This window comes from Falco biarmicus, chromosome 7, assembly GCF_023638135.1.
Source record: "Falco biarmicus isolate bFalBia1 chromosome 7, bFalBia1.pri, whole genome shotgun sequence".
Classification (NCBI taxonomy): Eukaryota; Metazoa; Chordata; class Aves; order Falconiformes; family Falconidae; genus Falco; species Falco biarmicus.
In genome coordinates, this window is record NC_079294.1 from 36670232 (window position 1) to 36696290 (window position 26059).

General features: G+C 39.2%; 2 protein-coding genes across 7 annotated transcripts in view; one reads left to right on the plus strand and one right to left on the minus strand.

Moving 5' to 3' along the window:
• Positions 1 to 1013: 1013 nt before the first annotated feature.
• Positions 1014 to 7970, minus strand: CINP (cyclin dependent kinase 2 interacting protein). Of its 2 annotated transcripts, none has more exons than XM_056345382.1 (5): positions 7884 to 7970; positions 6627 to 6795; positions 5313 to 5439; positions 2873 to 3002; positions 1014 to 1345 (listed from the first exon to the last, which is right to left on the minus strand). In XM_056345382.1, exons 1-5 carry the CDS (start codon positions 7888 to 7890, stop codon positions 1143 to 1145), a joined length of 636 nt encoding a protein of 211 aa, XP_056201357.1. In that variant the 5' UTR covers positions 7891 to 7970; the 3' UTR covers positions 1014 to 1142. The 2 variants fall into 2 exon arrangements, with proteins under 2 accessions (XP_056201357.1, XP_056201358.1); XM_056345383.1 differs by lacking the exon at positions 7884 to 7970 and adding an exon at positions 7632 to 7649.
• Positions 7945 to 26059, plus strand: part of TECPR2 (tectonin beta-propeller repeat containing 2) — a 59582-nt gene continuing 41467 nt past the window's right edge. For 4 of the 5 annotated variants that reach the window (XR_008822933.1, XR_008822932.1, XM_056345375.1 and 1 more), the window contains exons 1-11: positions 7957 to 8070; positions 12711 to 12995; positions 13109 to 13237; positions 13683 to 13814; positions 14777 to 14934; positions 16065 to 16377; positions 17174 to 17306; positions 18627 to 19097; positions 19745 to 20739; positions 22200 to 22383; positions 24345 to 24518. Coding sequence is in view for 3 of the 5 variants with exons in the window: in XM_056345375.1 (XP_056201350.1) it covers positions 12762 to 12995; positions 13109 to 13237; positions 13683 to 13814; positions 14777 to 14934; positions 16065 to 16377; positions 17174 to 17306; positions 18627 to 19097; positions 19745 to 20739; positions 22200 to 22383; positions 24345 to 24518 (2923 nt within the window). In the remaining 2 variants the exon portion in view is untranslated. Of the gene's footprint in view, positions 8071 to 12710; positions 12996 to 13108; positions 13238 to 13682; positions 13815 to 14776; positions 14935 to 16064; positions 16378 to 17173; positions 17307 to 18626; positions 19098 to 19744; positions 20740 to 22199; positions 22384 to 24344; positions 24519 to 26059 lie in introns of all 5 variants that reach the window. The other variant, XM_056345378.1, reaches the window with a different exon arrangement.

Sequence of the window (26059 nt, forward strand, 5' to 3'; positions counted from 1 at the left end):
AAGTGGTAATTTGCAGTAGCAGCTAACGGTTATTAAAGGCTGGATAAGGGTAGCAGTTTCTCCACACTACCTAGGTCTGACACAACAGTATGTTACAGTGATTATTATGTCTTTAGCAATGAAAGCAAGTAAGGGTATTGAACTCCACTTCAGCATTTGGCTTTTGCATTAACTGTTTTTCCTGAACACACTCCACTCTTTTCCAAGAAAGCAGCATGAAAAAGAAAAGAATTTGAGCCACCAGTTCTTGTCATATAAACTGCTAACCAAAAACATGGGGGGGGGGGCACACCAGTAAACCAAACCCACTTGGCATCAGAAACAGTAATCCAAGGAAAAACTCACTGAATCTTATGACAGGAAGCAAACAATATGGGATAAGGCCATGACTGAAGCAGGTCTTGTTTTTATTCAACAGCTGCTTTCATGTAACATGTTTAAAAGAAAAAAGTTAGAATGACTTAAAGGAGACAAGACCTTTTCATACAACTGTGGAATGGTGAGTTGTACTAAAACTTCTCAGGGTGCTAGTTCAGGCTTGGCTCACTCAAGGGTGATGTACCTAAGCACACTATAATCAAAACCAAACCAGAATTTACACTACTGTCTGCGACAGCCTTTCAGAACCACATACCAAACTGTGGATCATTTTGGATCCTGCCTTCTGTGCTTTCCTTTCCTTTTCCCCATTTATAAAACAAGTACAAAAGTGCTAGCCCTGTTAAGTCGTGTAAAAAAATGCCATGAAAGATCAAGAAGTGCTGAATTTCTATGGTGAAAAGGGATAACGTAGGTATTTTAGAGTGTCAAGACTTGGAAAGTAGTTACATTCTTTGCTGTAGATGTCTATGTGCATTGACACACACCCCCCCCAGACCACCACGTAGTGCTTACCTCTCTCTGATTATAGGGGACTCAGCCTCCTAACTGTATCCTCTCTGCTGCACTTAAAATGGATAAAGCAACCAAAACCAGATTGTCCCATGCAGAAAAAAGTTTCAGCTGAGACAAAATAATAGCTACAGAGAAACACTTCTTTTAATAAGCTTTACAAAAACTCAACTTACTTGGTAAGCCTTGCAATTTGCCATTTCAGTTTCATGTAAGCATCGTTAGAAGCAAGCCATGTACCATTTGAAACTCTAGCACTGTCTATGTCCTGTTTCCAGCAGCATGGCTTCAAGTAGTAGTTTGCTGCTGTTCTCAATGTAAGGCTGGTATAACCATGATGATAAATAGACCATCAGCAGATCCTGGTCAGCAGAATGAGCAATTTCTTGTACAATTGTTTGCTTGAGTTGTAGTTCCTTCTTGTACATTTCAGAAAGCTTCAGAGAAACTTCATCTGAAATGGATTGAAAAACCTTTCACACCGACCAGAACATTTCAGCAACTCTCTGAAAGTTAAATTATACTTGTAATATATTGACCATTAACCCCCCCCCACCTTATATAAACTATTTGGCGTATTTAGACTAGACATCTTGCTGTTTACAGCATTAATAACATTTGTACACTAGAATATAAAATGCTAAACCATTTCCTCAGCTTTTGGATATATTCTATACGCTTGTAATTTTGACTTGAATCAACTTTTAATTCTAGAATAAGCAGAGGTGTTGAATCTCAGGGCCCACTATAAAATTCAGGGCCCACTATAAAATTAACAATTATAGCTATTCTTTCAAATAACTGAAATTTGATCTTAAAAATTGGTAATGCTAACCTGAAATACAAGCTTCACATTTTAGAGTCACTGTTGATTTTAGCTATTCTAAAGGATGCCCTCACATGCTGTCAGGCACTTTAGCAATGCATGATCACCAATGAGTGATACTGATCGTGAAAAACAGCAGTAAAACAACACAACAGACCAAAACTGAAATAATGTAAAAGCCAATATTGTTACTAGTTATGTTAGTAATACTGATAGGGGGGCTGAAATATATCTATGTAATAATCTTTAATTGTTTGGCTTTCTAAAAATAACCACACTTTATTTTTAGAGAGACACTGATCTTGTGTTTCTAACTTTACCTGAACTATCACTACCTTCAGGAGGATTTAGTCTTTCATGGAGTAGTGGGCATCATTAAATGATTCAGTCACAACGAGCATTTTGACAGCAGCTGCCTTTCTCATTCTTACCCTTTTAAGCTGGCAGAAACTAGTACATAAGTTTCCCACTACCTTCTGGTAGCGAAGTAAGAAGCAGGCTTTCACAAAGGTATGACTTTTACTTCACACAGAAAGCTGTTGGTTTGCATGCAACCAGGCTTCTCTCTAATTCAAACAGTCTAAAATCTGCGGTAATACCAGTCAGGAGGCAGTATCTTTTGTCATCAAGTGAATGCTAAAAGGATTGATATTAACAATAGACAGTAATTGAACATTTCCTTGCTTGTCTTGACTGACATTGAGATCAGAGGTATTTTAATTCAGCTGCCTGAGAAATAACTGAGGTATAGCTTGCTCTTTGCATTCAAGGATTTCATTTCAGTGTCAAGTAACAAGTCAAGTCAGTTAAGCCTACGGCTTAACACTACCAAGTTGCAAATATGTCTCTCCCTACAAAGGATGTGGCTGTTGCAGCTTGGACACTGTAAGCTGCTGACGAGTTTAGGTTTATGCTGTAATTGTTGCATGTCAGACAATGCCTGGCAATCCATACAAGCAGTCATCAGCAGTAACCCTAAGCCAAGTGCAGCATCCATGTGTTTATTGATTAGTCAATTAAAAAGGAGACAATTCTCTCTCTCTTTCTCTCTCTCTCAGGCAAGGCATCCAGATAAAGGGGTTTATTTTTCAGTCCTAAATAGGATGACATCAACGACACAATGCAATTAGCTAAGATAATCAATGTTTTACTTACAGAAGTATGGTGTAGGCCATGTATGAAAGAAGGGTGCTGTGCAATTCCCAGCTCCGTGGTGGAATGTTTCCAAGTCACAGATTGCTTTAGTAGTCAAAGCAAGCTTTTCCATTTTCAGTTGTATTTTTGTCTGAAAATGATGAACATGTAATGTTAATGAACATCTCAGGAACATGAGGCTACTATAAACTTAAAATATTTTTTAAAACAATTTCTTAAATTTTTAAAACGATTTAATTTTTTAAAAACTATTTCTGAAGATTATTTAGTTTTAACATTTCTAACTCACTTTTTTAAACTCCAGACAGGGATCAAAGCTGGATTTTACACAAAGATTTAATATGAGATACCCTAAAATTCTGAATGCCGCAGATATGACTTAGTGACTCTTGTTTCCTCCATGTAGAAATATATTAAAGCCCTCTTGCATTTTTTCACCTTTCTTTGGGTTTTTCCTGTAGCAGTTTAGTACTGGGGAAAAACATCAGACTGTTTATGAACAAGTGTGGCACGAGCCCTATAAACACATGCATTCTTACATTACCATATCAAGATGACTTGAATTTGATTTCAAAAGCCCAGTGGCAGGTGAGAAAAGCAGCTCAAGCTACTACTGACAATGTATCTAGGCTGATTTAACAACTTGCTTCAAAAAACAGGTCATTTAATCCACTTCCTTCATGCTCATCTGACTTTGTGCATTACTGATGGGGACTAATATTTACAACAAAATAGAGCTTACAGGGAGTATCTTTAAGTCAATAAGTGAAAATATAGATCATAGAATCACCTAGGTTGGAAAAGACCTTTGAGATCATCAAGTCCAACCCTTAACCCTGAACTAAAAAGTCCATCGCTAAACCATGTCGCTAAACACCACATCTACGTGTTTTTTAAACACCTCCAGGGGTGGTGATTCCACCACCTCCCTGGGCAGCCTGTTCCAACGCTCGACAACCCCTTCAGTGAAGAAATTTTTCCTAATATCTAATCTAAACCTTCCCTGGCATAACTTGAGGCCATTTCCTCTTGTCCTATTACTTGCTGTCTGGGAGAAGAGACTGACCCCCACCGGCCTATAGCCTCCTTTCAGGTAGTTGTAGAGAGCAATAAGGTCCCCCCTGAGTCTCCTCCTCTCCAGACTAAACAACCCCAGTTCTCCCACCTGCTCCTCATAAGACCTGTACTCCAGACCCTTCACCAGCCTCGTTGCCCTTCTCTGGACGTGCTCCAGCACCTCTGTGTCCCTCTTGAAGTGAGAGGCTGAACACAGGTGAATACTGGACACAGTATTCAAGCTGCAGTCTCACCAGTGCCAAATACACATACGTGGGGACAATCACTTCCCTGGTCCTGCTGGCCACACTGTTTCTGATACAAGCCAGGATGCTACTGGCCTTCTTGTCCACCTGGGCACACTGCTGGCTTATGTTCAGCTGGCTGTCAACCAGCACTACCGGGTGTTTTTCCAACAGCCTGCTTTCCAGCCATTATTTCTATAAACTCATAAGCTGGTACAAACTAATAAGGAATGAAAAATATCTGTAGTAGCTATGTTTAGTACCCGGTCTCTAACACCGGTTGCTTAGACTCCTATTACTTGGGAGTAATAAACAACTGCATCAACACACTTAGCAGTCTGAAAACAAAACTACCTCAAGGGAAAAAAACAGAAAAAACCCTCCAAATTACTGTTACCTTTTCCCACAGAACAAAGTTTGAGGAAAATCCAGCTGCTTTCCTGCTCATTCTAAATACTGGACTAGTATCCTCTCTATACAAAAGAATAGATCTATCATCTTTTTAATGGGCCTCCACTTTGGCAGAAGTCTGTAAAAGTTATTTTTAATAAGAAATTTAAATTACAGTATCAGGCAAAAAAATACTCCTTTTGCTCTCTGTCAAACTGATAGGTGACATTAATTCATAGCAATGTATACAGAAAAAAGGTGGGTTACATACTAATTATCTTACTCCACTCTCTAGAGGAGTTCTGCACAGAAAATGCAGGTAGGCGGACTAAAAATACAACTGCATTATGTCTGATCAAAGACAGCTGCAAGGATATGATGGCAGGTAAAGCACTGCTTCATGCTTTGTTGTTTGTTTTGTTCTAAACAGAGGGAATATTCAGGATGAGAAAACAGCTGCAGTTTTAGAATGCATTTTTGTATGATTCGTTTTCAGAAGATCACTTTATAAAAGGAGATTCAGAATTATAAGCAGAAAGCAGATGTAAAACCAAATTTCAAATCTGCCAATCAAGAAAATTAATGGTGCATGCCAGATTTATAATCATTTGGGTCTGAAGCCAAAGAAGTGTGAATAAAAAAATCCCAATTTTCTGTTTACAACAAATACTTGAGGGCATTTCCTTAAGTCATACTTCAACACACTTGGAATTGATTCATATTGACTAAGACTGAAAAATGGGTGTTACCATATGCTTTAAGGTCTCAACTAATTCTGCACAGAAATTGTCGAGTTCTTCGTTGTATTTTGGAGCTGACTTTTCAGATCCTGTGGCACTGTTATCACATGCTATCTCTAGTTTCTTGTCTTCAAATCTAAAACAGAAACATTAGGCAGAGTAAACAACTGCATACAGCTTTACTTGAGATGTGCAGATTTAAAATCCATGTGGTCTGATCCTACAAAATCTCTCTTTCACAGGCTGATCATGAGAATTCCTAAATAAAAATAGTAAAAGAGATAGCTAGCCATGTGAGCAGTTGGAGTTGGTACCATAATCTTCGGAGGAACATAGAATTACTCTACCTTAGAGCACGTGCTTGAGAAAACAGTTGCAGGTGTTAAGATAACACCTCTTCCCACTTTACTTTCCCCCTGTGTTGGAGGTTATTCTCTGATAACGGACAAGATATGCCCAGGCTTCAGCTGCTCCAGATTGGTGCCTCACTACAAACTCACCTTCATGCACAATTTAAGCTAAGACATTTAACTGTGAACCCAGAGCAGCTAATGTGCAGACACCTATCCTGTCTTACTGACTTTTCCACAGAAGCTGTAAATTTAGGGGAGAAGGAACTGCTAGAAAGTGAAAGCAACACCTGACACCATTACAGCAAAATATTCCTGAACTTGTACCTGTCAGAATCCTGTCAGACAAACCCTGTTCAGCTGTCAGGGCTCTGAAGTTTCTTCACAAAACCATTAGTTACAGGTTTTTCTTTACAGCATAAAGAGAACAGATCTACCAAAGCTGGGTTTTGGTTTTGGAGGTTTTTGTTTTGTGGTGTTTTGAGTTTTTTTGTTTTGTTTTTTGTTTTTTATCAGCACTGTTATAACTTTTTTGTCCCTATAAATCACTGATTCTTTCTTAAAATCTGCTGAATTTTTGACTTGAGTAAAATTTGGTAACAATGGCCTTTGTAAATATGCAAAAAGAGTAAGGGAACCCATATAGGCTGAGATCTATAGGGTTAGATTCTAACTTTGTACATTCTAGAAGTTTTTAAACTATGTTATGCATGACTATGTATAATAAACATTTTCAATTTCTTGCAAATATAATTACTTTATGAGATTAATTTAATCTTTGAGACATTTATTATTTGCATGTAAATAGATCACGTAACCAACAAGTGTAAGGGCCGAGTTTGATCTCAGTTAGCTTATCCAGACACGTTCTTTCCCCCATTTCCAAAAAAAAGAACTTTCTAGTGAAGAAAACTGATAAATTTCTCAATAAACACAATCTTTATGCTGTCTTTACTTGTATTATCATACTTACTGCTCACTGATCTTCATGTTGACTATTTTGTTTGCAACAGTAAATCCACTATCATTCAGTCTCTCCCATTTCATCATTAAATTATGCCAGTCTGCTGCATTATCTTTAATTTTTCTTGCACTGACAGATAAAACAGGTCTTCTTGGAGTACCATCAGCAGGACTTTTTGCTGTATGAGAAAATAAAGAAATTCAAGCCATTTAAAGCATACAGAAATAAAACAGTGTGCTTTGACAGCTGTTTGTGTGAATTATTTCCTTGTTTTACTGCTGAATATGGATTAAAGTAAAATGGATTTTACACTAGCTGTCTTCAGTCATAAAATCTAATTCCTCATCTGTCAGCCTTACTACTATTGACAAGAAAATAATGTTATTAAAAAAATGCAGGCACGTTCTGAGATGTGGTATTGCAACATGGACAGTAGTGGCTTTGCAGTACTAATCTAGCAGTCTTCCGTCAACGTACAACAGTCAAACGCTAACGCAGTGTATGACGATAAGAAATCATGGCAGTGATTACTGTACCCGCACAGCACTCATGCTGCGAACATCTGAATTAATTCCCATCAGCACGTGAGCTTGAAGTGTTTGGGAGAATGCTGGATCCTACAGAAGATGGTGGGTGCTTTACCCCCGAGCATAAAGCCCACATTTTACAAGGTGTCCTTTGAGGCCAACACAGCAACAGGAATCCACTGCGCATTACTCCCTTGGCAGGCCAGCATCACCTCAGCGGGAGGGCTGCTGTCACCTCATGTCACCTTAGCAGGAGTGCTGCTGTCACCTCAGCGGGAGGGCTGTGGCAGCCCTGCCCGCCCAGCCCGCACCACCACACCTTCACGCCTCGGGAAGGCAGGCGGCTGCGAGGGTGGCTCGAAGCTAAGAAATGCCACCCAACGCTCTGCTTGCACCTTGGCTACTTTTAACTTTTATTCACAGAGACACTTGTAACTGGTCACACGCGCGAAGCCCACACACGTAGCGAGACACAGGTGTCATTCACCTCCCCCGGGGCCATGCGCGACGTGCTGGGCACCTTCCTCACCCGCACCACGCGCGACAGCGACAGGCCGGCGGGCTGGCAGGGCACCACACACACAGGCACACACACTAACTTACTTAGGAAGCCCCCGGCCCCGGTCCCTGGCTGCTCCCCGCTGCCCCTCACTCTCACCCCGGGGAAGGACCGGCCCCGGCCGTTGCCGCCGCTCGGCTGGGCGGGAAGCAACCCCCTCCCCCGCACTCCCTCACTCACCCGCCATGGCGGCGCCCGCCGCCCGCGGAAGTGCGCTCACGTCCGGCCCCGCCCAGGCCCAGGCCCGGCCCCGCCGAGCGGCGCAGGCAGCCGGGGGCGCCGCCGCTGCTGCCTCGGGGCCTGGGCGCCGCCGCGCTCTCTTCCTCCGCCCCGCCGCTACCTATGGCCGCTCCGCGCTCCTGAGGCGGTGAGTATAGCCGCGTCTCCGCGGAGACGGGTAGGAACCGCCTGAAGGCCCGCTCTCCGGCTCTCGTTTCCCTCTCCGGTCGCCGCCATCGAGGCCTGCCGTGGCCGCCTGTTGCGGGTGAGCCCGGTGTGGCGAGGCGGAGCGGGCTGGCTCTCCCGCCCGTGCCCCGGCGGCTCGTCTTGGGAGAGCGCCCGCGTCAGGGCGCGCTGCGGGGCTCCGGGAGGGTGGCGGTGGGGCGGCCGTTGCGCGGCTGCGGGGACTTCGCCGCCGGTGGCAACACCGGCATGGGCTGAGGTAAAGGCGGCGGGAGAGCGGGGCGGCGGGGCTGGCCGCCCGCCCGGGAGCCCGCGCCAGTGCTGTTCTTCCTCCCCTGTCAGGAGCTGCGACCCCTGAAGCGCTAGAAGGCAGCTCGTGAGGAAGGAATGGTTTGAAACACCGGCCGAAATGTAGAAATGCGTTTAAGTAAGGAAGGTTTCATAGGCAAACTGGGTGTCCCAAGAGCATCGGAGCGAGTAAAGCCAGGTTCCTACTGCCCCTCTCGGCGTACCTGCATGCACAGGACCCCGGGTGCTCCTTTTCCTGGCCTTTCCATCCCTGTCACCTGGGTTTGTTGTTTTGGTTTTGTTTGGTTGGCTTTTTTCTTTGAAAAAAAAAACAACCCACCACTCTCTTCTGAGCCAAAAGTGCAACGTTTCAGGAGTCCTGTAAAGTGACGTATGGGTCAGTCAGGTAACTGCCACCTGTGTGCTGGCGGGTCCTCTGCCTGCCAGGGGTGCGCGTCACCATTCGCCCCTCTGCTTGGCACCTGTTTGCTGTGAAAAGCTCTGGAGATGTGGCAGTTGTGTGGCCTGCTCCTCAGGCTAAAAATGTGGGAAGAATCAGAGAATGAAACCGCTTTTCTTTTTAGTTAGCAGGATCTAGCTGAGATGAGAGGCTGTTGTGTTTAGTGGTGGTTATATATATGAGTTTGTCCGTACTCTGAAGAGCTTAAATTCAAGTTTTTATGCCAAAGAATATAAAACCCCAGAGCTGTTGTCCCTCATGTACACACAGGACACGGGCTCAGAGAAATGCGGTGATAGCTTTAGCCTCCTGCAGTCAATCTGTGGCATACCCTGGCACTGAACCTTTAACCACTGCCTATCTGTTTAACCATGGGATTATCTCTCACGTTAGTTGCCTCTGTTAGGCAGCGTTGAGCCCTATTTCTGTAACCAGCGAAATTTTTTTAAAAATTGCTTTTCAAAACATGGCCTTGAATGCAATATTTAAAAGCTTGTTGGGAACTTTGTGAGTTGAGAAGGAAGGACTGTCTTTGGTGATTGTTTTTGATGTGCAACATAAGGTATTTTTCTCTATCTCTGCTGCAGGGTAACTGCTTAGCACAAGCTGATTTGCACTATACAGCTGTTACGTACTTCAGAGTAGCTGTGGCTGACGCAGAGTGAACATGTGTGTCCAGTTCCAAAATCTGTCTGAGAAAATAGATTATATCCACTGTTTGGCTTTGATCAATAAAGTAGGAAAAACAGATAACAAATAATCCTCAAGCTGTTAATAAAAAGACTACATGTGATACACAACTGTGAGTAGGGGGATGTTGAAGACTTCAGGCTCAAAAGCAGAGAATCGTGGTGTTTATGCAGTTTTTGAATATATAGACCATATTGCAATTCTCTAGTCCTTTATACATTTGTTTTGTGTAGATAAAATTACTTAATTAGCAGTATTTTTAGGAAAGTGATGATTTGAGCTTTCAGTTTTCATGTAAGCAATGCAAATGTTTTGTTAGTCTGTAAACTACTCAAGATGAAACTAATTTGTGTATGATGGCAAGAAAATTATAGTTTATTAATACATTTTTTTATTGTACAGGGTGAATGGGTTATAGAGAACAAAACTTAATTTCACTTTTTTACAGCTTTGCCATCAGAGAGTATTGAAATCAGATCATACGTAAGTTTTACAAAGAGTGAGAACCCTAACCTGACAGCAGATTTTTTTAAGTTGACTTAGTATATGACAAGAAATAATTCCTCCCAGTGTTTTCTGTGGAGGAAAAACGCCCTATCAAACTCTCCCTTTTTTCTCTTTTTAAATTAAATATAAACTTAGAAAACATGCATCAGGTGGCAGATAGGATTGTTGTAGAGGAAAGAGTTAACAGTCTTTTTTCTGGACAGGACGCATTTCCATAATTCCATAGTTTTTAATGAATTATTATGTTTTTAACAGTTTAATTGAGCTGGAAGGATAAGTGATGGGAACAAAGAGAGAGAATGAATTTGGAGGACTTGCAAGGTTCTTTGGCAACTGGCAAGTGTGAGAGAGTTCCAGCTACAAAAGCAGCTTCGGATGATGACAGATGTGAATTGTAGGAGTGACAAAAGGGACTTAAAAAACAAAATATATGAAATTTATGAGGCAGTAGCTGGGCAGTGGTAGAAGTTGAGATTAGACAGAGGAAGACTTATATATCTGAGACTCAGGACAAAGGCTGGGGTTTATTTTACCAGAAAAAAAAGAAAAAGAAAAAAAGGGCCAGCAGCTAGTAAAATTACTAAACTGGCAAAACAGCATGTTTATAACAGCAAACAAGAGACTTCAGCAGTGGGTTCTCTTTTTATTTAGTTGACTGTGGATAGAAGGTATGCATGATAGAAGCAATGCTGAAGGACAGGGCAGGAGACCTACAATATAAGATAGGAAATAGGTGGTGTGCGAAAATACTGTAAAAGAATGTTGATGCACTGAGGTTATCTGTTAACTTAGTAAGCAACTCTGAAAGGAACTCTTTATTCAGAGATAATTTGGACATGTTCATCAGCCAATCCTTGTGATACTTTATAAAATAGGTGTCATGACAGTAAACACTGGAGAAGAGTAGGATTAATTTCTAAGCTCTAGCAAGCAATAAAATTTATCACAATTAAGAACATCTAATAACTGCACTGGCTTATTTACTGGCAGTTTTTGTAACAGAAATAAAATGTGGGTCCAGTAACCAATCTTTATTCCTGCAGTCTTGTCTAGCATGGGCTTGAATGGGTAACGTCATGCAAGTAATCCTTTTGGATTTAGTGGCATTGTATGTTGACAGCAAGTGTTTCAGGGCCCAAAGCCTGTGTGCTGAATCCTCTTGCACAGCAACTGCAGTAGTTTGAAAACTGAGACATCAGAGGTTTTCACAGTAATAGAGATATTAAACTAAAGCAGCTATATTTTTTCTGATTTAGTTGATATACACCATAAGCAATGTGTGAAGCTGCCAAACAAATACCATTTTCTATCCTTAGGCCCTATTATGCCTAGTTTTTATTTCTCTATCTCACAAATTGCAGTAGGAATACTTTACAGAATAATTTTGAGCATTTAGAAGTGTTTCAACTGGCATATTTCTGTTTTTCATTTCTCTAAGGAAGTTATAACTCTGCCGAAGCTTAAAAAATCTTCAATGTTACAGGCTTAACAACCATAGAAAACTTTAATCTTTGCAGAAATCCAAAATTCTTGTCTTGGGAAACTGAAGGTATTTTTGGCAGATTCTAAACATCTGTTAGATTAATCAGGCTTGCTTGTGGCAAAACAAAATTCAAGAAGTAAAGTTTCTTTCCTTTTCCATGTTCCAAAGTCATCCATGAGGAGAACAGTTACTACTGCAAAGTATTCTTGTCAAGGCTGTCACCTCATGATGAGAAAAATTACTGGGTTTAATTAAATTTTTTGAGTATTTTTACATATGTCATGGTTGTATCAGCTTTTTCTGAAGATACCAATATGTTATTACTATGATGAGCTCTGACTGCATTTTTTTTCTTGAAGGCAAACAGAATCTTTGTTTCCGTTACTCTTAGAAAGATGCCAGAATTGTTCCCTAAGTATATTTACAGTGTCACTCACCAGCATGAAATTATTTGCTTAACCGTAAAGGGAAACACAGGCATATGGTACTTTTTTCCATTTGCTCCTTATCTTTCAAAATTCAGTTGCTACATGGATATTTTCCTGGGTTGGCCAAACTGTGTTTTCTGTCATTTTTGCATTGCCTCTTTCTTCCCGCACTATTTAATTTTTTGGTTGTTATTTGATTGTATAGCAGACGTAGCTCTTAACTGAATTGTTTCTCAACTATGTTTTCCTTGGAGGTGTGGGGCATTAAGGAGCTGAGCATAAATAGTAGTTTGATGGTTTGGTCTTATAGCACTGTCTAATACAGTGAATATCCCATGCTCTCAGTGCTGGGAGGATTGAGGGTAGAGTTTGCAGATAGATGAGGAAATATACCACATGAATTGTTCAGTGTCAGAGCCCTTGTGGTTCTTTCACTAGCTAGACGAGAAGAAATGCTGCATTTGAACTCTACTTTGATGAGCTCACAGCGCAACAAGAAGTGGTTAGCCCATATTTATGGTTACCATACATCTTTAGATATTGGCTGTACCTAAGGCATAAGCTTATTCTATAAAAACAGTTCTTCTAAGAATAATTTACATTCGCTAGAAGAGTTTAACTTGCTTTTTCTTTATACAAAACAAAATCTGAGAATTTCTACATCCCTACTTGCTACATTGTGGCTTTCTGTTAACCATTTACTCTTTCCAAAGAAGTTAATGACATGTCTTTTGCTTTTTGTCTTTCAGATTTCCTTATGTGGTCAAGTAGATGTGTTTATTTCAGCCTTAAAATTGCTGATGTCAGTGCTTGCTATGGCATCTGTGGCTTCACCGGTTATATTTAAGGAGTTTTGTCCCTTATATTATCTTCTCAATGCCATTCCTACAAAGGTCCAAAAAGGCTTTCGCTCTGTTGTGGTATACCTCACAGCACTTGATACCAATGGAGACTACATTGCCGTGGGGAGCAGCATTGGAATGCTTTATCTCTACTGCAGACATTTAAACCAGATGAAAAAATATAATTTTGAGGTAAATATCAACTTTTACTCTTCTCTCTTCTAATGAAGCTGAGTTGCTCAGAATTGAGCTGCTGTTTGTGTCTTATTAACTTTGTGAGTTTTATGTATGGTTTGTTTCAACAGGGGAAGTGTGAATCTATTACTTTTGTAAAGCTGTTGAGTTGTTTCGATGATCTAGTCGCTGTTGGTACAGCCTCAGGTCGGGTTGCGGTTTTTCAGCTTGTGTCTTCATTGCCTGGAAGAAACAAACAGGTAAATCTTTGCATTTGGCTAAACTTCTATGAGGTTTAGTATGGCAAATCCTAGTACAGTGTTAGCATGATTCTTTAGGGTAGTGAAAGTGAGATAATTTTGCCTGATGAAATATCTGTGAATGTGTTTTAGGCTTCATACATTAAGCTTATAAAAGCAATAATCTTAAGGCATACTTTTTATTACAAAAGATACATTTAATCAAAAATGCTTTTTCAAAATGTCTCATTTATAATAAATGGCTGAGCTATTAGGTGGTGGGTTTTGTGGGTTTTTTGGTGGTGTGGGGTTTTTTGGTTTTTTTTTTTTGTGCTAAATAAAAATTAGAATGACCTGCACTTTTGTACTTGATCTCTCCAATTTATCAGTCAGAGTCACTGAATAGGTTTTGTGTCTCCATTTTCTCTTCTCCTCATTCATGTATTGCTTTGGTATTGTTTCACAGCTTCGGAGATTTGATGTTGCTGGTATCCACAAAAGTAGTATAACAGCTTTAGCTTGGAGTCCCAATGGAATGAAATTATTCTCGGGAGATGACAGAGGGAAGATTGTCTACTCTGCCCTAGACCTAGACCAGGTGAGCATTTATTATAGAGGCCTTAAATCTCATTTACAATTTTCTGAAAGAATGCTTGTGTGTTTAAATATTTAGCAGTTAGTTAAGTGTTTAGTATCACGTATTTAGTTGGCCTGCTTTATTGGTACACATACACTTGGCCAACTGTGCACACACCCAAGGAGATAGCCTTCGCAACTGCCTTACCTTTTAAAAAAATAATGGATTTTAAAAACAAAGTGGTGATCCTTCTTATTTTACCACGTTCCCGTCTGAAATGTCTGAAATATTTTCCTTCAGCTTTCAGCCAGTCTGTCTTTTGTTTGGAAAGGGTGCTTTTGAATGATGTGATGTTGCTGATTCACTGTATTGAAGAAGTACTTTTGTTCAGAATTGTTCAGTAACTCAGTGTAGAGTGTAGAATAAAGGTAATGTTTGGTTTCTGCTGGGTGACTAGCAGACTAGTCACGGGTAACTAGTGTTACCAGTAAATGGGATTTTGCTAAGGTCTTGTTAATACAGACCTGGGATGTCAGCAAAGTAAGTACTAACTTGAATTTCTGTATGGGAGAGAAGTTTAAATAACAGCCATTCTGATTTACCTACGATTGTCCCTCATTTGATTTGACAGAAAGGTTTAACATCTCCAAACGTAAATATTTTCTCAGCATTGTATGGCCTGGCAGTGGAGGAGAAGGAAGAAAACGTGCCCTAGGGTTCCTATTGATTTCAAGTGAAATGCGTTAGCTAATGGTCCAAGAGAAATCAGATTTCATAGTGTGCCACTGATACGCAGTCTGACTCCTCTCTTGTCTGCATAAGGGAACTCCACATTCATTAAACGAACTTTGTGCAGCCGTAGTTCAAAAGCTTTAGTTTATTTGTTTTCTCTTTCTTGGGCCTATTAACTTCTTTGCAGTGTTAGTTATTACTTTATATTTTTAGAAAGGTTGACTTGTGTTAATTGTATGTATCTTTAAAAGGGTATTTGCAACTCCAGCCTTGTATTGGAAGAGCCATCTTCAATTGTGCAGTTGGATTACAACCAGAAAGTGCTGCTTGTCTCTACTTTACAACGGACTCTACTTTTTTACACAGAAGAGAAATCTGTGAAGCAAGTCGGAACACAGCCCAGAAAAAAGTAACCCTCATAAAATCTTGGTGCAGGCACATCTATTAATTGTAGCTTTTCAGAGTAGATTACAGAAAGATTGATCTAAGCAAGTGAAATTAATACAACACAACAGTCTGCTCATAAAAAGTTATTGCAGTAGCTATGTGTGCTCAAACATGAAACAATTCTACCTACTTAAAAAGTACATGGTTGCAAATATGTCACAATCATATTTTCAGGGCAGTATTATGCAAAAAAATATTTAAGATGTTTTCTCATTTTTTTTTAAACTGAAATCACCGCCAAACTTCCTCTGTGGTCCTTCTTGGTTTACTGTGACTTGTTCTGAGCAAGCATTGTGATCAGCTCCATCTAACGTGTGATGTAATATCTGATTCAAAAAGCAAGTCAGCACCCCAATTTCACTTATTCACTGAAGTGAATTAAAAGGGAAAATGTGTAGCAAGCACTTAGAGCTGACTCAAAGGCTAGGAACTTCTTGTATGACTTTCTGGCATCTTCTATTGTGTAATCTCTCTTGGATATGAAGGAAGAGGGCACCCAGTCTTAGAACAGCATGTCTGACTATATCTGGAAGTAGAGGAAATTGAAAGGTTTGTAAGGTATCTTTCAGGGATATGAGTTATAAGAGGAATACCAAGCACCCACCATCTTATGTACGAGGGGTTTTCTTGGGTGCTAGTAATAGTGGTTTTATGCATGAGACATGAAGATTTTAACATTTGAGGTCCATTCTGTGCTTCTTGCAAGGAGAGGTTATCAGTTTCTTAGCATTAGTTTGTGGTGTTTTTCTTGGTTTTTTTATTAATTCTGGGAGAAGGATTGACTGCATAGTAGGTTCTTTCTTGGATGGATAAAGTGTACTGTTAAGGCTATGGAGCTTATTAGGAGGAGTCATTTCACTTGCCTAATAGGTGTAGTGTGTGACATCTAAAGCTGAGGGAAAACTTGTTATTTGGAAGCACTGTTCTTGTGTTACTGTAACCAAATTTGTACTTCAGAGATTTGACCGAATACTTTGATTAAAGACTTTTATTTTTCATAATTTACATTTGTAAATTTGTGCTGTTAGTTTTAAAAATTGTTTCTAAGTGGAGTATATAGCTTTTAAAATAAATTCTTCTTTTTCATTTTAGCACTGGCAAATTTGGGGCATGTTTTATACCTGGCCTATGTAAACAGAGTGACCTGACGCTATTTGCTGCCAGACCTGGGCTTCGTCTCTGGAAGGCTGATGTTCATGGAACTGTTCAGGCCACATTCATATTGAAAGATGTATTTGCTGGAGGAATAAAAACTTTTGAACTGTATCCTCGTTTGGAACCACCTGACAGAGGAAGTTACAGCTCCCCAGAGAAACACCTTGGGCTTGTTTCGTGCTTTTTCCAAGAAGGATGGGTCCTGACCTGGAATGAATACAGCATCTACTTACTAGACACTGTGAACCAGGTAGATAAATGTTGTGGGTGCATATTTTGTTTGTTACTTGTTTTTGTTTGTGCTATGCCGTGAGACTGTCTTGGGGTTATTCATTACACTTCTATGGTTTAAATCTGTATTTAAACCTAACAAAGAAGACTTTATTCTCTCCCTCTTCGAGTTGTCATTGCAATGATAGGCTCACAAACTAGCTTGGTATATTATGCATAAAGATTAAATATATTTAAAACTTTCAGTCTGGATGTTAACATCATAATTTTGGTAGTTAGAAAAGCATATAAAAATTCAAATTAGTAATGCAAAAAAGAAGTTTTTAGGTTGATAAACGTGCCTGGAACTGCTTCTTCTTTCCTTTCTACTACTGTTGGTGTCTGCAAAAAACCAAGTACTACATTTTATTTGGTATAGAGTGAGCTGTTAGCTATTTTGTCTTCTTAAAAGTGTGTATGAAAGTGAATACAAGCTATTATCTTTTTTTCTAAATAGTTTTGAACATTTGTACTGTGACTCTTTTCTGCCACCAAATTGTATGTTAAGTTCTAGTTATATTGTTGCTGTTAGTTTGGACAGAGAAAACTAATAGATGTAAATTAAAATTAGTACAAAAATTAGCAGCACCACAATTAAAGGGTGCTTTCTTGTTCCTTTTTTCTATTTTCTTTCTTTTTTATAAGATAAAATCTTTATTCTGTAACTATGTATGTTGATTAAATTCCAGTGAATGCTTTTGTTAAGAGCACCATCTTGTCCAAACAGTGTGTTTGATCTGATGCCAATTACTTCTTTCTGTGTTGACTCTTTATAGGCTTTGATTGGTGGCTTGGAAGGATATGGTGATATTGTGTCTGTGTCCTGTACCAACAATGAGATTTTTCTCTTAAAGGGAGATAGAGACATAATAAGAATTTCAAGTAGACCTGAAGGACTGTCATCAATAGGTTTGTATAGAGTAGCAAACTTTATGTACCCCATGCAACATGGTGCCTATTGTACTTCTTTAATACTAAAAAAGCCAAAGCCACAAACCAAAACCCCCACAAAAACCTTCAGGTTATTGCAAAAACATGCCAGATTCTGTAGAGTTACTTACCTGTTTCTACGAATTATATTTAGAGATCTGATTTATCTGCTCATCGGAGCTTGTGTTTTGGCTGCAGTGAGAATGGGGGTATTAAGAAATTATAGTTCCCTTTTTTTTGAGAGTGGATCATCATTATCCTAGCCAGGCATCTCTAATCTGTGCATTTGAGACCTTATTCTAAACCACAATGCTGAAGCAATCTGGATTCCTGATCGTGGTTATCTCTTTACTGATCAGTCTTAATTGTCTGAGCTGGAGATGCCAGAATATGTTGGTTCTGTGCCACCTGTCACCACCCACATTCTGGGGAAATCTCATCCTTCCCAGCAATGAAAAAGAAAGAATGGCAAAACCCCCAAATAATAGTCACTAAAATTCCAAAAATAAATTGAGAGTTTATTTTCTTATTTGTTGCCATCTGACTTCAGCATCTGTGTTACTAGAACTCACAAGACGGGGTTAATAATACTTCATTAATGATGGTGCTGTCTGATTTCTCAATCTTAAAGATTATAAACACCATTATACAGCATATTATGCTCACAGGTCTACTTACGCATGTAAAGTACTCCATCTTAGCTTTGTATTAGCAAAATGCTAGTAAATATGCTATGAAGTCTCACTGAATTCTAGAGAACTTTCTTATCACCATGTATTAGCAGTAGCTTTAGTCATTGAAGCAGTACTTTACTCATAAACTTTGAGGATTTTTTTATTATTTTAATCTTAGCATCCAAGTATATTTTGAAAGGAGCCTTATTGAAGTATATTTTCTTCTAATTACCACAGTGGTTAGTCTAGTAAATTTTCCTTGATTTCCACCCCCCCACCCCCCCCCAACGTACTGAATGTTTTAATGAAAAAGTTAAAGATACAGGGTGGCACTTCAGTGTGTTGCACTGTTGGGTCTTAGCTAAACACCTGTACCATTCTTCATACCTAAACATAAATTCAGAATTTTGTTTAAAAAGTTTGATACAGGCTTTGGGGGATTGATGTTACTAAAATGATTTTATATAGATTTACTTACATGAAGTTTACATTGTGCATGTGGATATACATAATTTAGAATATTTTTGCGTTGCATAAAGCTTCTTTTCTTTCAATACTCTCCAAGTACTATGCCTCTACTCATTTGATGCACTAATATTTATACTTCTGTTTTTCTTTTGGTCAGTTTCAGATGTGAATTCAAAATTGCTGAATCCTTTAACGGATACGAGTCCTAAATTGCTGACCCCGTTATCAGTAGTTGCATCTGTATCATCTAGCCCTTCAGTGGAAACAGATAAAAAAATGGTTACTTCCCCCTCAGTTATGGATGATAAAAATTACTCTTATTCTTTAGTGAAAGATGATCTGGAAACTCCAACGCTATCAGAGAAAAGTTTTGATAGAGTGGGAGACTTGAGCAGTGAGACAAGAAAAAGGGTCTGCTCTGTAGTAAGTGAATCAAGAAGCAGGAGCAGTTCAGTAAATTCTGTGGACAGTGGCTCTAGCTTTATGATATGTGCAGACCAACTTTCAGAAGCTCAGAGAGAAGGTCAACTTCCTTCACAACGGTTCAGCACAATCAGCTCTGAAGATTTTGATCAAGAACTGATTGTAAAGCCAATTAAAGTAAAAAAGAAAAAAAAGAAGAAACAGGGTAGGTCTAGCAGAACTTTCTCTGCCACTACTCATTATTAGAACATGTCACTTCTGATATTACACATAAGAGAGTGTGTTTGACAGACTTCGTTTATATTGTATTGTCATGCTCTTGAGCTACATGAGTGGTTGTAGGGGGCTGTTTGTGTTTCAGATGAAAGACGGTTTTGAAAATGATAAATTGAAGTCTTTTTAGATGTATTTGTTTATTATTTTAACTTTGGTTTGCTTTGTGTAAACATGCTTAAGGTTCCAATGTATGGGTTAATGGCAACATACAGTGGATTCTGCTTCCAGTTTTATATTGGAACTGTGTAATATCTGTTCATCTGGTTTAGAATATTTGACAGTGTCTTTCTTAGCTGTGCTTTTTAGTTTGTAGAATAGTGTACTTTATTATTTTAATTGTTTACTGTATTAATGTTACAACTTTTAAATGTTTTGCTTTAAGACTTTTTTGGCTTTATACTTATCCTTTAGTGTTGAAGTTGAAAAAAATCAGTATGTTGAATTTTAGATTTAACTCTATCCCCAGTGATAGAAATATTTTAATGTTTGTCTTTGATTCGGAATTTAATAGATTAAAAAAAAAATACTATCCCCCCCCCTTTTCTTTTTTTTTCTTTTTTTTTTTTATGAGAACAGAAAGCGGGACCAGGAAAACCCACAGCTCTCTGGAAGGTACACCAATTTATGAGCGTCAGCTTTCTGGTGATAGTCCACATTCATTGAATGCAGACTCCTTTTCCATGACTTCCAGCCTAATGAGTGGCAGCATTGATCATTTGAGTACTGGATCTCCAGATCAGGAAAGCATGTTCAGTGTGGAGTCCCATACAATGTTGCAAGAAGATAACTGTTCAGAAACTTTCAGTGTCCTACAGTCTCCTGAGTCTGCGACTATACTAATTAATGAAGAAAATGGAGATACGGTTGATTTACAGAAACTACCAAACAGTGATAGTGGCATGGGTACTTCAGCTATTATAGACACTTCAACATCTGTCTCTCCTCTAATCATTACAGAAGACTTGACGAGCAGTGTTGATGGTGAATATAATGGTAGTGTGGTTTCTGCAAGCAATGAATGCTGTCTTGGAAAGCTGAGCCAACAGGAGGAGCAGGATTTCCCTACACTGTGTAAAATAGATGAAAACTTAGATAAAATGGAGCTGCAGGACACTGAAAAATCTTTTGAAGAGCCAGACCTTACAGACCAAATGTTTTTGGAATGTGACAGTGTACTTGGTGTTCAGAAATCGGTGACACCAAAGGAAAGTGGTGAAACTGGTAGGGAAGACCAACAGCAACTCTCTCTAATACACAGCGCTCTGGCAGATCCTTCTGTGCTCCACTTTGACATCTCTAACGATGTTTATTCAGATAACAGTTCCATTTCTGGATGGAATTTTCAAAGTGCAATCAAAGCTAAATCTAGTACTAGCACTGCTGAATGGGTAACAGATACTCATGAAAGTAAGACTGAGAAATCTGCCTCAAGTGATGAAGAGGATATTTATGGACATGGATTACCGTATTCATCCTCAGAGACTAGCATGCCTGAAGTTGGTGCTGGGCTTGGTTCCCAGGATGTGGCCAAGATAAGCCTAGATGAAATGGTGCTGTTAAAATCTGATCAGGTATATGTCTTCAATTTAGTTAAAATACATAATTGCAGCATTTCAAAAGAAACATTAATGTAACTTCTATCCTTCTTTAGGAAAGCAGGTTTTTTTCTTAGTCGATTCAAGTAAAAAAAGTAAAGCATAAAGCCAAACAGCAATATGTGTCGTAACTCTTACAAAATGTGATGTATCAGACTTGAGAATGGTAGGTGTGCTTACAATGTGAAGCTGCACTGGCTATATTATTCCCAGCTCAACAAAAATGCTGTCATAAAGCCATCCGAAGACTGAACAGTAAAACCAAGTCATGCTTAAAGGCTGCTCCTTGTTTGGGCCTCCGCTAGCCCAAATTCTCCACGATGCTATTCCCAACTTCATCTGACTTCATGGGTAATTAATGCTGATTACCTCAAATGGCCGGCCCCTAGTTAAAGGATCATTTTACCTGTAAATACTCAGAATAAGGATTAGTCTTTCTCTGTGCCCTAGGTAGCAGTTAGTACTATTTAAAATATGGACATTTTTCCTTTTCCTGTTAACCTCTTTCCTTCATTGTTATTTCGTGTGTGAACATTTCCAGAAATAGTAATTCTTGTACAGAAAAGAAGTACTAAAATTAATTGTAAAATCTGCAAAACTGCCAAAATCACTGTGGGTTTTAGCAGAACTCTTCCCAATGGAAACAATTCTTCTTGGTTGTGGGTTTTGTTTCTTTTCAAACCTGTAACAGCCTTGTACTAAGATGAACCAAGTATTTGTTGATAAAGGTTGGGTTATAAGTTGATGGTGTCGTATCTAGTAACAGGTGCAGGCCAAAGTGTAGAAGTCTTTTAGTTTCAGGTTATGATATTCTTACACTCTGGAATGTTTAGATAAGCTTTACAGATGCTTATGTTGTAGGTCATGTATGTAGTGCTTGGGTTCACCTCATGCAAGCTATCAAAATTTTAAGATAGCAGTCTTTAAAATTCTGCAATGCGTGGCTCCTGTACCATACAGAGAGCATCAAAGCTGGATGTTTAGCTGTCTCTGCACTCCAGCTATCTTGTTCCCTTTGCTCATAACTTAATTTATGGACAATAAATGATTTCCTGGACTACAGACAGACTGTACATTTCTATATATTCCTTTTCGCATCTGCCGTTTACTTTAAGTATGTGTTCTTTAATTAATACAAGAAGATTTTCCACTTTTTGGAAGTAGGTGACACTGTGGAGGGGGTTGTGGGTTGTTTGGGGTTTTTTGCTAAAACTTTTGTTTTAGCAGTCTTACTTGGCAGTACATACTATCTTAAAGAACACTGAAAGATGTAGTTTTATTTTGCACAAGGCAAATTTATTATTCATGATTAAGGTACTTGGGAACCTTAAGTTCAGATCTTCTTTAATCAAAATATGGGAGCTGCTGTGTATATGTAGCCATTTTCTTGTGCGGTTTGTAGACATCTGACACTGTTCTGACTCTACAGTTTTTAGTTTGCAGAGAGCTGGATGGGATACTCTGGCCCTGGTTATGGCATCCTGAGCCTGGTAGTCTCCGAAAAATATATTTGGTGCCTGGACTACAGAGGCAGCCTGTACTGCAGCGCCCTTCCCGCGGCCGGGCTGCGGTGGCAGAAGTTTGAGGATGGTGTCCAGCAGGTGGCAGTTTCCCCCTCAGGTTGGTTGGCATCTGCCCCACCGGGACTTCCGAAGTACCAGACTTGCATAGAATTGTTTATTTGCTTTGCTCTCCTGTTTTTTTTCTAATAACGGCTATTATCTAATTAGGCGAAACCTGGGCATTTTTCTGAAAGTACAGATACGGTTCAGTGTATATGTAAATTCCACATAGGCAGTTTAGTGTGTGGGGTTGTTTAAATAAAGTACTTCCAGAAACTTGGTGGTTTGGGGCTCGTTTCATGTAAAACTAGCGTGGGGTTAAAAAAAAAAAAAAAAAAAAAAAAAAAAAGTAATTCAAGGTGATATGACTGCATCTTCGCTACCTCTGCATACCATGTTCTAGTTTAAGTGGCTGTCATTCTAACAGGTTCACGTTGCATTTTGGGAAGTTTTCGGCATGTGTCTGCCTGATTAAAGTGAACTTCAGAAGTAGCAGTTCAGTGGCAGGTGGAGATGAATAAAGAGGTCCTTGTCTATACAAAACCTTGGGTTTTGTTACAGAACTGCTTATGACTCCCAAATTTAAAATTCTTTTTGTTGTAAATGTAGAATGGTTTTGTGTGGGGGTTTGTTTGTTGATTTGATCATTTTTTTTAATACTAAAGAAAAACTTTCAATTTTTGTGTGGTTGGAAGTGAGGGTTAAGTTTGATTAAAATTAAACAGGTTTTGACTGTAAACTCATGTCACTTTTGGCCTTCCAGATTGTTCCAGGACTCGTGTGAAAATACAAGTTTCTCAGACATTTTCTTTACTTAGTCTCCTGCCTTGCCACTACTTTTCTTCCCCTGTCATCTCTAAAACCATGTGTCAATCTTGCCTTCTCTCTGTAGGGGAAGATTTGCTATCTGTTTTAAGAAGAAAGATCTGTAGCTGAGCTTTCTTATGGACAAAAAAAATTTAGGAGTAGCTACAGTAGGTGAGATCATCATGGGTTCATCCAGCTCAGTATCTTGTCCTTAACAGTGGTCAAAGGCAGGTCAAAGGCCTGCAGGAAAGGAACAGGCTAGCATGTATGACATTTGCCCTTGGTAGTTTCAGACTGCAGTTGGTGGCTCAGAGATTTCCTGAGCAAAAGGTTGTTGCTCTGTGCTTATTATCCTGCAGTTCCAGGAACTCACCCAGTTTTCCATTGAACTCGTGCAGATTTCTAGTATCCACAGTTCCCCGTGGATATATTGACACAAGAGCATGTTAATCACAAATGTCAAAATGGAATCAAATGCTACCTTGTGGAATTATTCAAAGGAAGTTAATATGACAATGCACTGCTCTGGTATGAGCCAGCATGGATGCCAGTCAGTACTTAAGTTTGGAATTCTGTTTGGTTTTCTTATTCTGAGCTGTCCTTGCTAGTTTGAGTGAGGGGAAAAGTTCTCAAGTTGGATTTGTGCAGTTGCATTGCTGCATTTTGTCTGCTTGTGACATGACATGTAATGAGCAGGTAACAGTGCTGCCCACTGTGATGTGCACACCTGTTCAGGTATTTGTCACTCATGACTGGTCCACAAAAGTTATGTTTTAATGCTAGTATTTGTAAACAGTGAAAGTACTACAATTAACCCCTTTTCCTTTATGTACTGAGGATGTACCAACATAGTACAGAAGCAAGCCATGAACTTCAGTCTCTTAATAGTAGGCTTATTTGCCCTTGACATGGAACTTGTTTTGTTAGTTTACAGTGTGTAACTACGGAGAAGTAACTTGCATTTGAACATTTAAAAATTGTACATACTCTAATGGTAAATGCATTTCAGGAATTCCTAGTGAAGTTAGCCACTGTTCTGGTCTTGCTTTTTAACAAAGAGACAAAAAAGTTGTTTAAAACCTCGCATTTTTGTTTAATGCTACTGGTTTGCCTTTCCCCTGGGATTCATTTAGGTGTAGGCATGAGAAGTCAGCTGTCGCTGTTACAGTAATTGCTAAGTGATACTATGTTCTGTCTTAACTCCTCATACAGGGGCTCTTCTCTGGAAGATCGAACAGAAGACTAACAAAGCATTTGCTTGTGGAAAAGTAACTATAAAAGGAAAACGCCACTGGTATGAGGCTTTACCCCAGGCTGTATTTGTAGCTTTAAGTGATGACACCGCCTGGATTATCAGAACAAATGGAGATCTGTATCTGCAAACAGGTACCTGAATTAATTGCAGGTTCTTTGAATTTTTGTGGGCTAAGATTTTGAGTTCAAGTCTATGGAATGGAATGGTCACAATTTGGTTTAAACTTTTATCCACCACCAGGACATAGGGAAACCGTTTTAACTTGAGAAATGGTTGGAAACAGTTGTGAGATTCTGGGTAATTAGGAGACTGGAAAAGCCAGTTCATGGCCACTTATTTTTTTTGTGCCAAGTGGAGTATCTACAGTATAGAGAATTTATGATATTGGAAGGATATGGGATAGATGCAGATAAATAAAAAAGGATTGCAGAAAATACTGAAATAATATCCTTGCCTTGAAAATGGTATGATGCATCGAAACAGCTGAGCCTGAAGTGGGTTTTCTTTTCTTGCTTTAAGGATTTTAACAAAGTTTTAAGAAGAACTTAGAAAGGTGATGAGATAGTGTGTGGCTGTTCAGAAGAAATTCAGGTATGGGGGGCAGAGTAGGGGAAAGTAGAAGCTATGTGTTTTGAAAAGCAGAAATCTGTTGGAGGTAAGAATTACCACTTGATAATGAAAGGAAGATATTCTGAGATAGAAGATCATAAAGTGCTTGGAAGTATAGGCAAGTGGTATGTATTTTACATGATAAAGAAAGTAAAGCCAGTGGAGGAATATAACAGGCTGTGGAGCAGCAATCATCACAGCTGCCTTCTCACTTGGATGTGAATGAGGCAAGAATCAGGAAAAAGGGATAGTGCAGTGGCAACTTTGAAGTCATGGCCTTAGCTTTATCTGCTTCAGTGAATAGAAGAGGATGCATTTTTTAGGTGTTATGCAGACAGTATTTGGGCGAAATACAAGGAGGAAGGATGTAGCTCCAAGTTTGAGAGTTAAGGGATAAGAGTATCAAGGACTCTTGGGCATGCAGGCTTTGCACAGAGAGCTAAGCTGGTGACAAAAAATTACAAATAACATGATGAAGGAATTACTGGAAAAATAAGAGGAGGGCTAGGTAAGACACACTAAAGCAGGACAGCATTCTAGAATGGCTATCAAAATTCTTATTTATCTTCTATTTAATTCTGGTACTCTTCTAATTTCTCTTGTAGATTTAATTGCTGTAGCACAATATAAAAATTCTTTGTGATTAAGAAAACTGTTGAAATGCACAACGTTGTTTCAAAGATACTGTACTCTTAAATTATTTTCTTTTAATTAAGTGTAGTAGTTAAAGAGAAATCAAGTGTCCTGCTCAAGGTCCATGCGTATTGCCAACGAGCATGGGTAGTGTTGATAAAGAGTGAACTTTTGTTGCCAATCACACAGGGCTCTGTGGAGGTTTTATTCTCTATATTCTGTCAATATTATTCTTCCCTGCGAGAGATTGGTTTGATTACATCAGCTTACATTCTGCTGTTCTTAGACTTCTAAATTTGTCTTCAATGCCAAAAAGAAATACTCAGTATATGTCTTGTTAATGTGAGGCAACCAATGATAGCTGTTCCTCAAAGATCTTTTCGTTCTTTCCACTGTTCTGTCTTAACTTCCATAACAAAAGTGTGTGCTC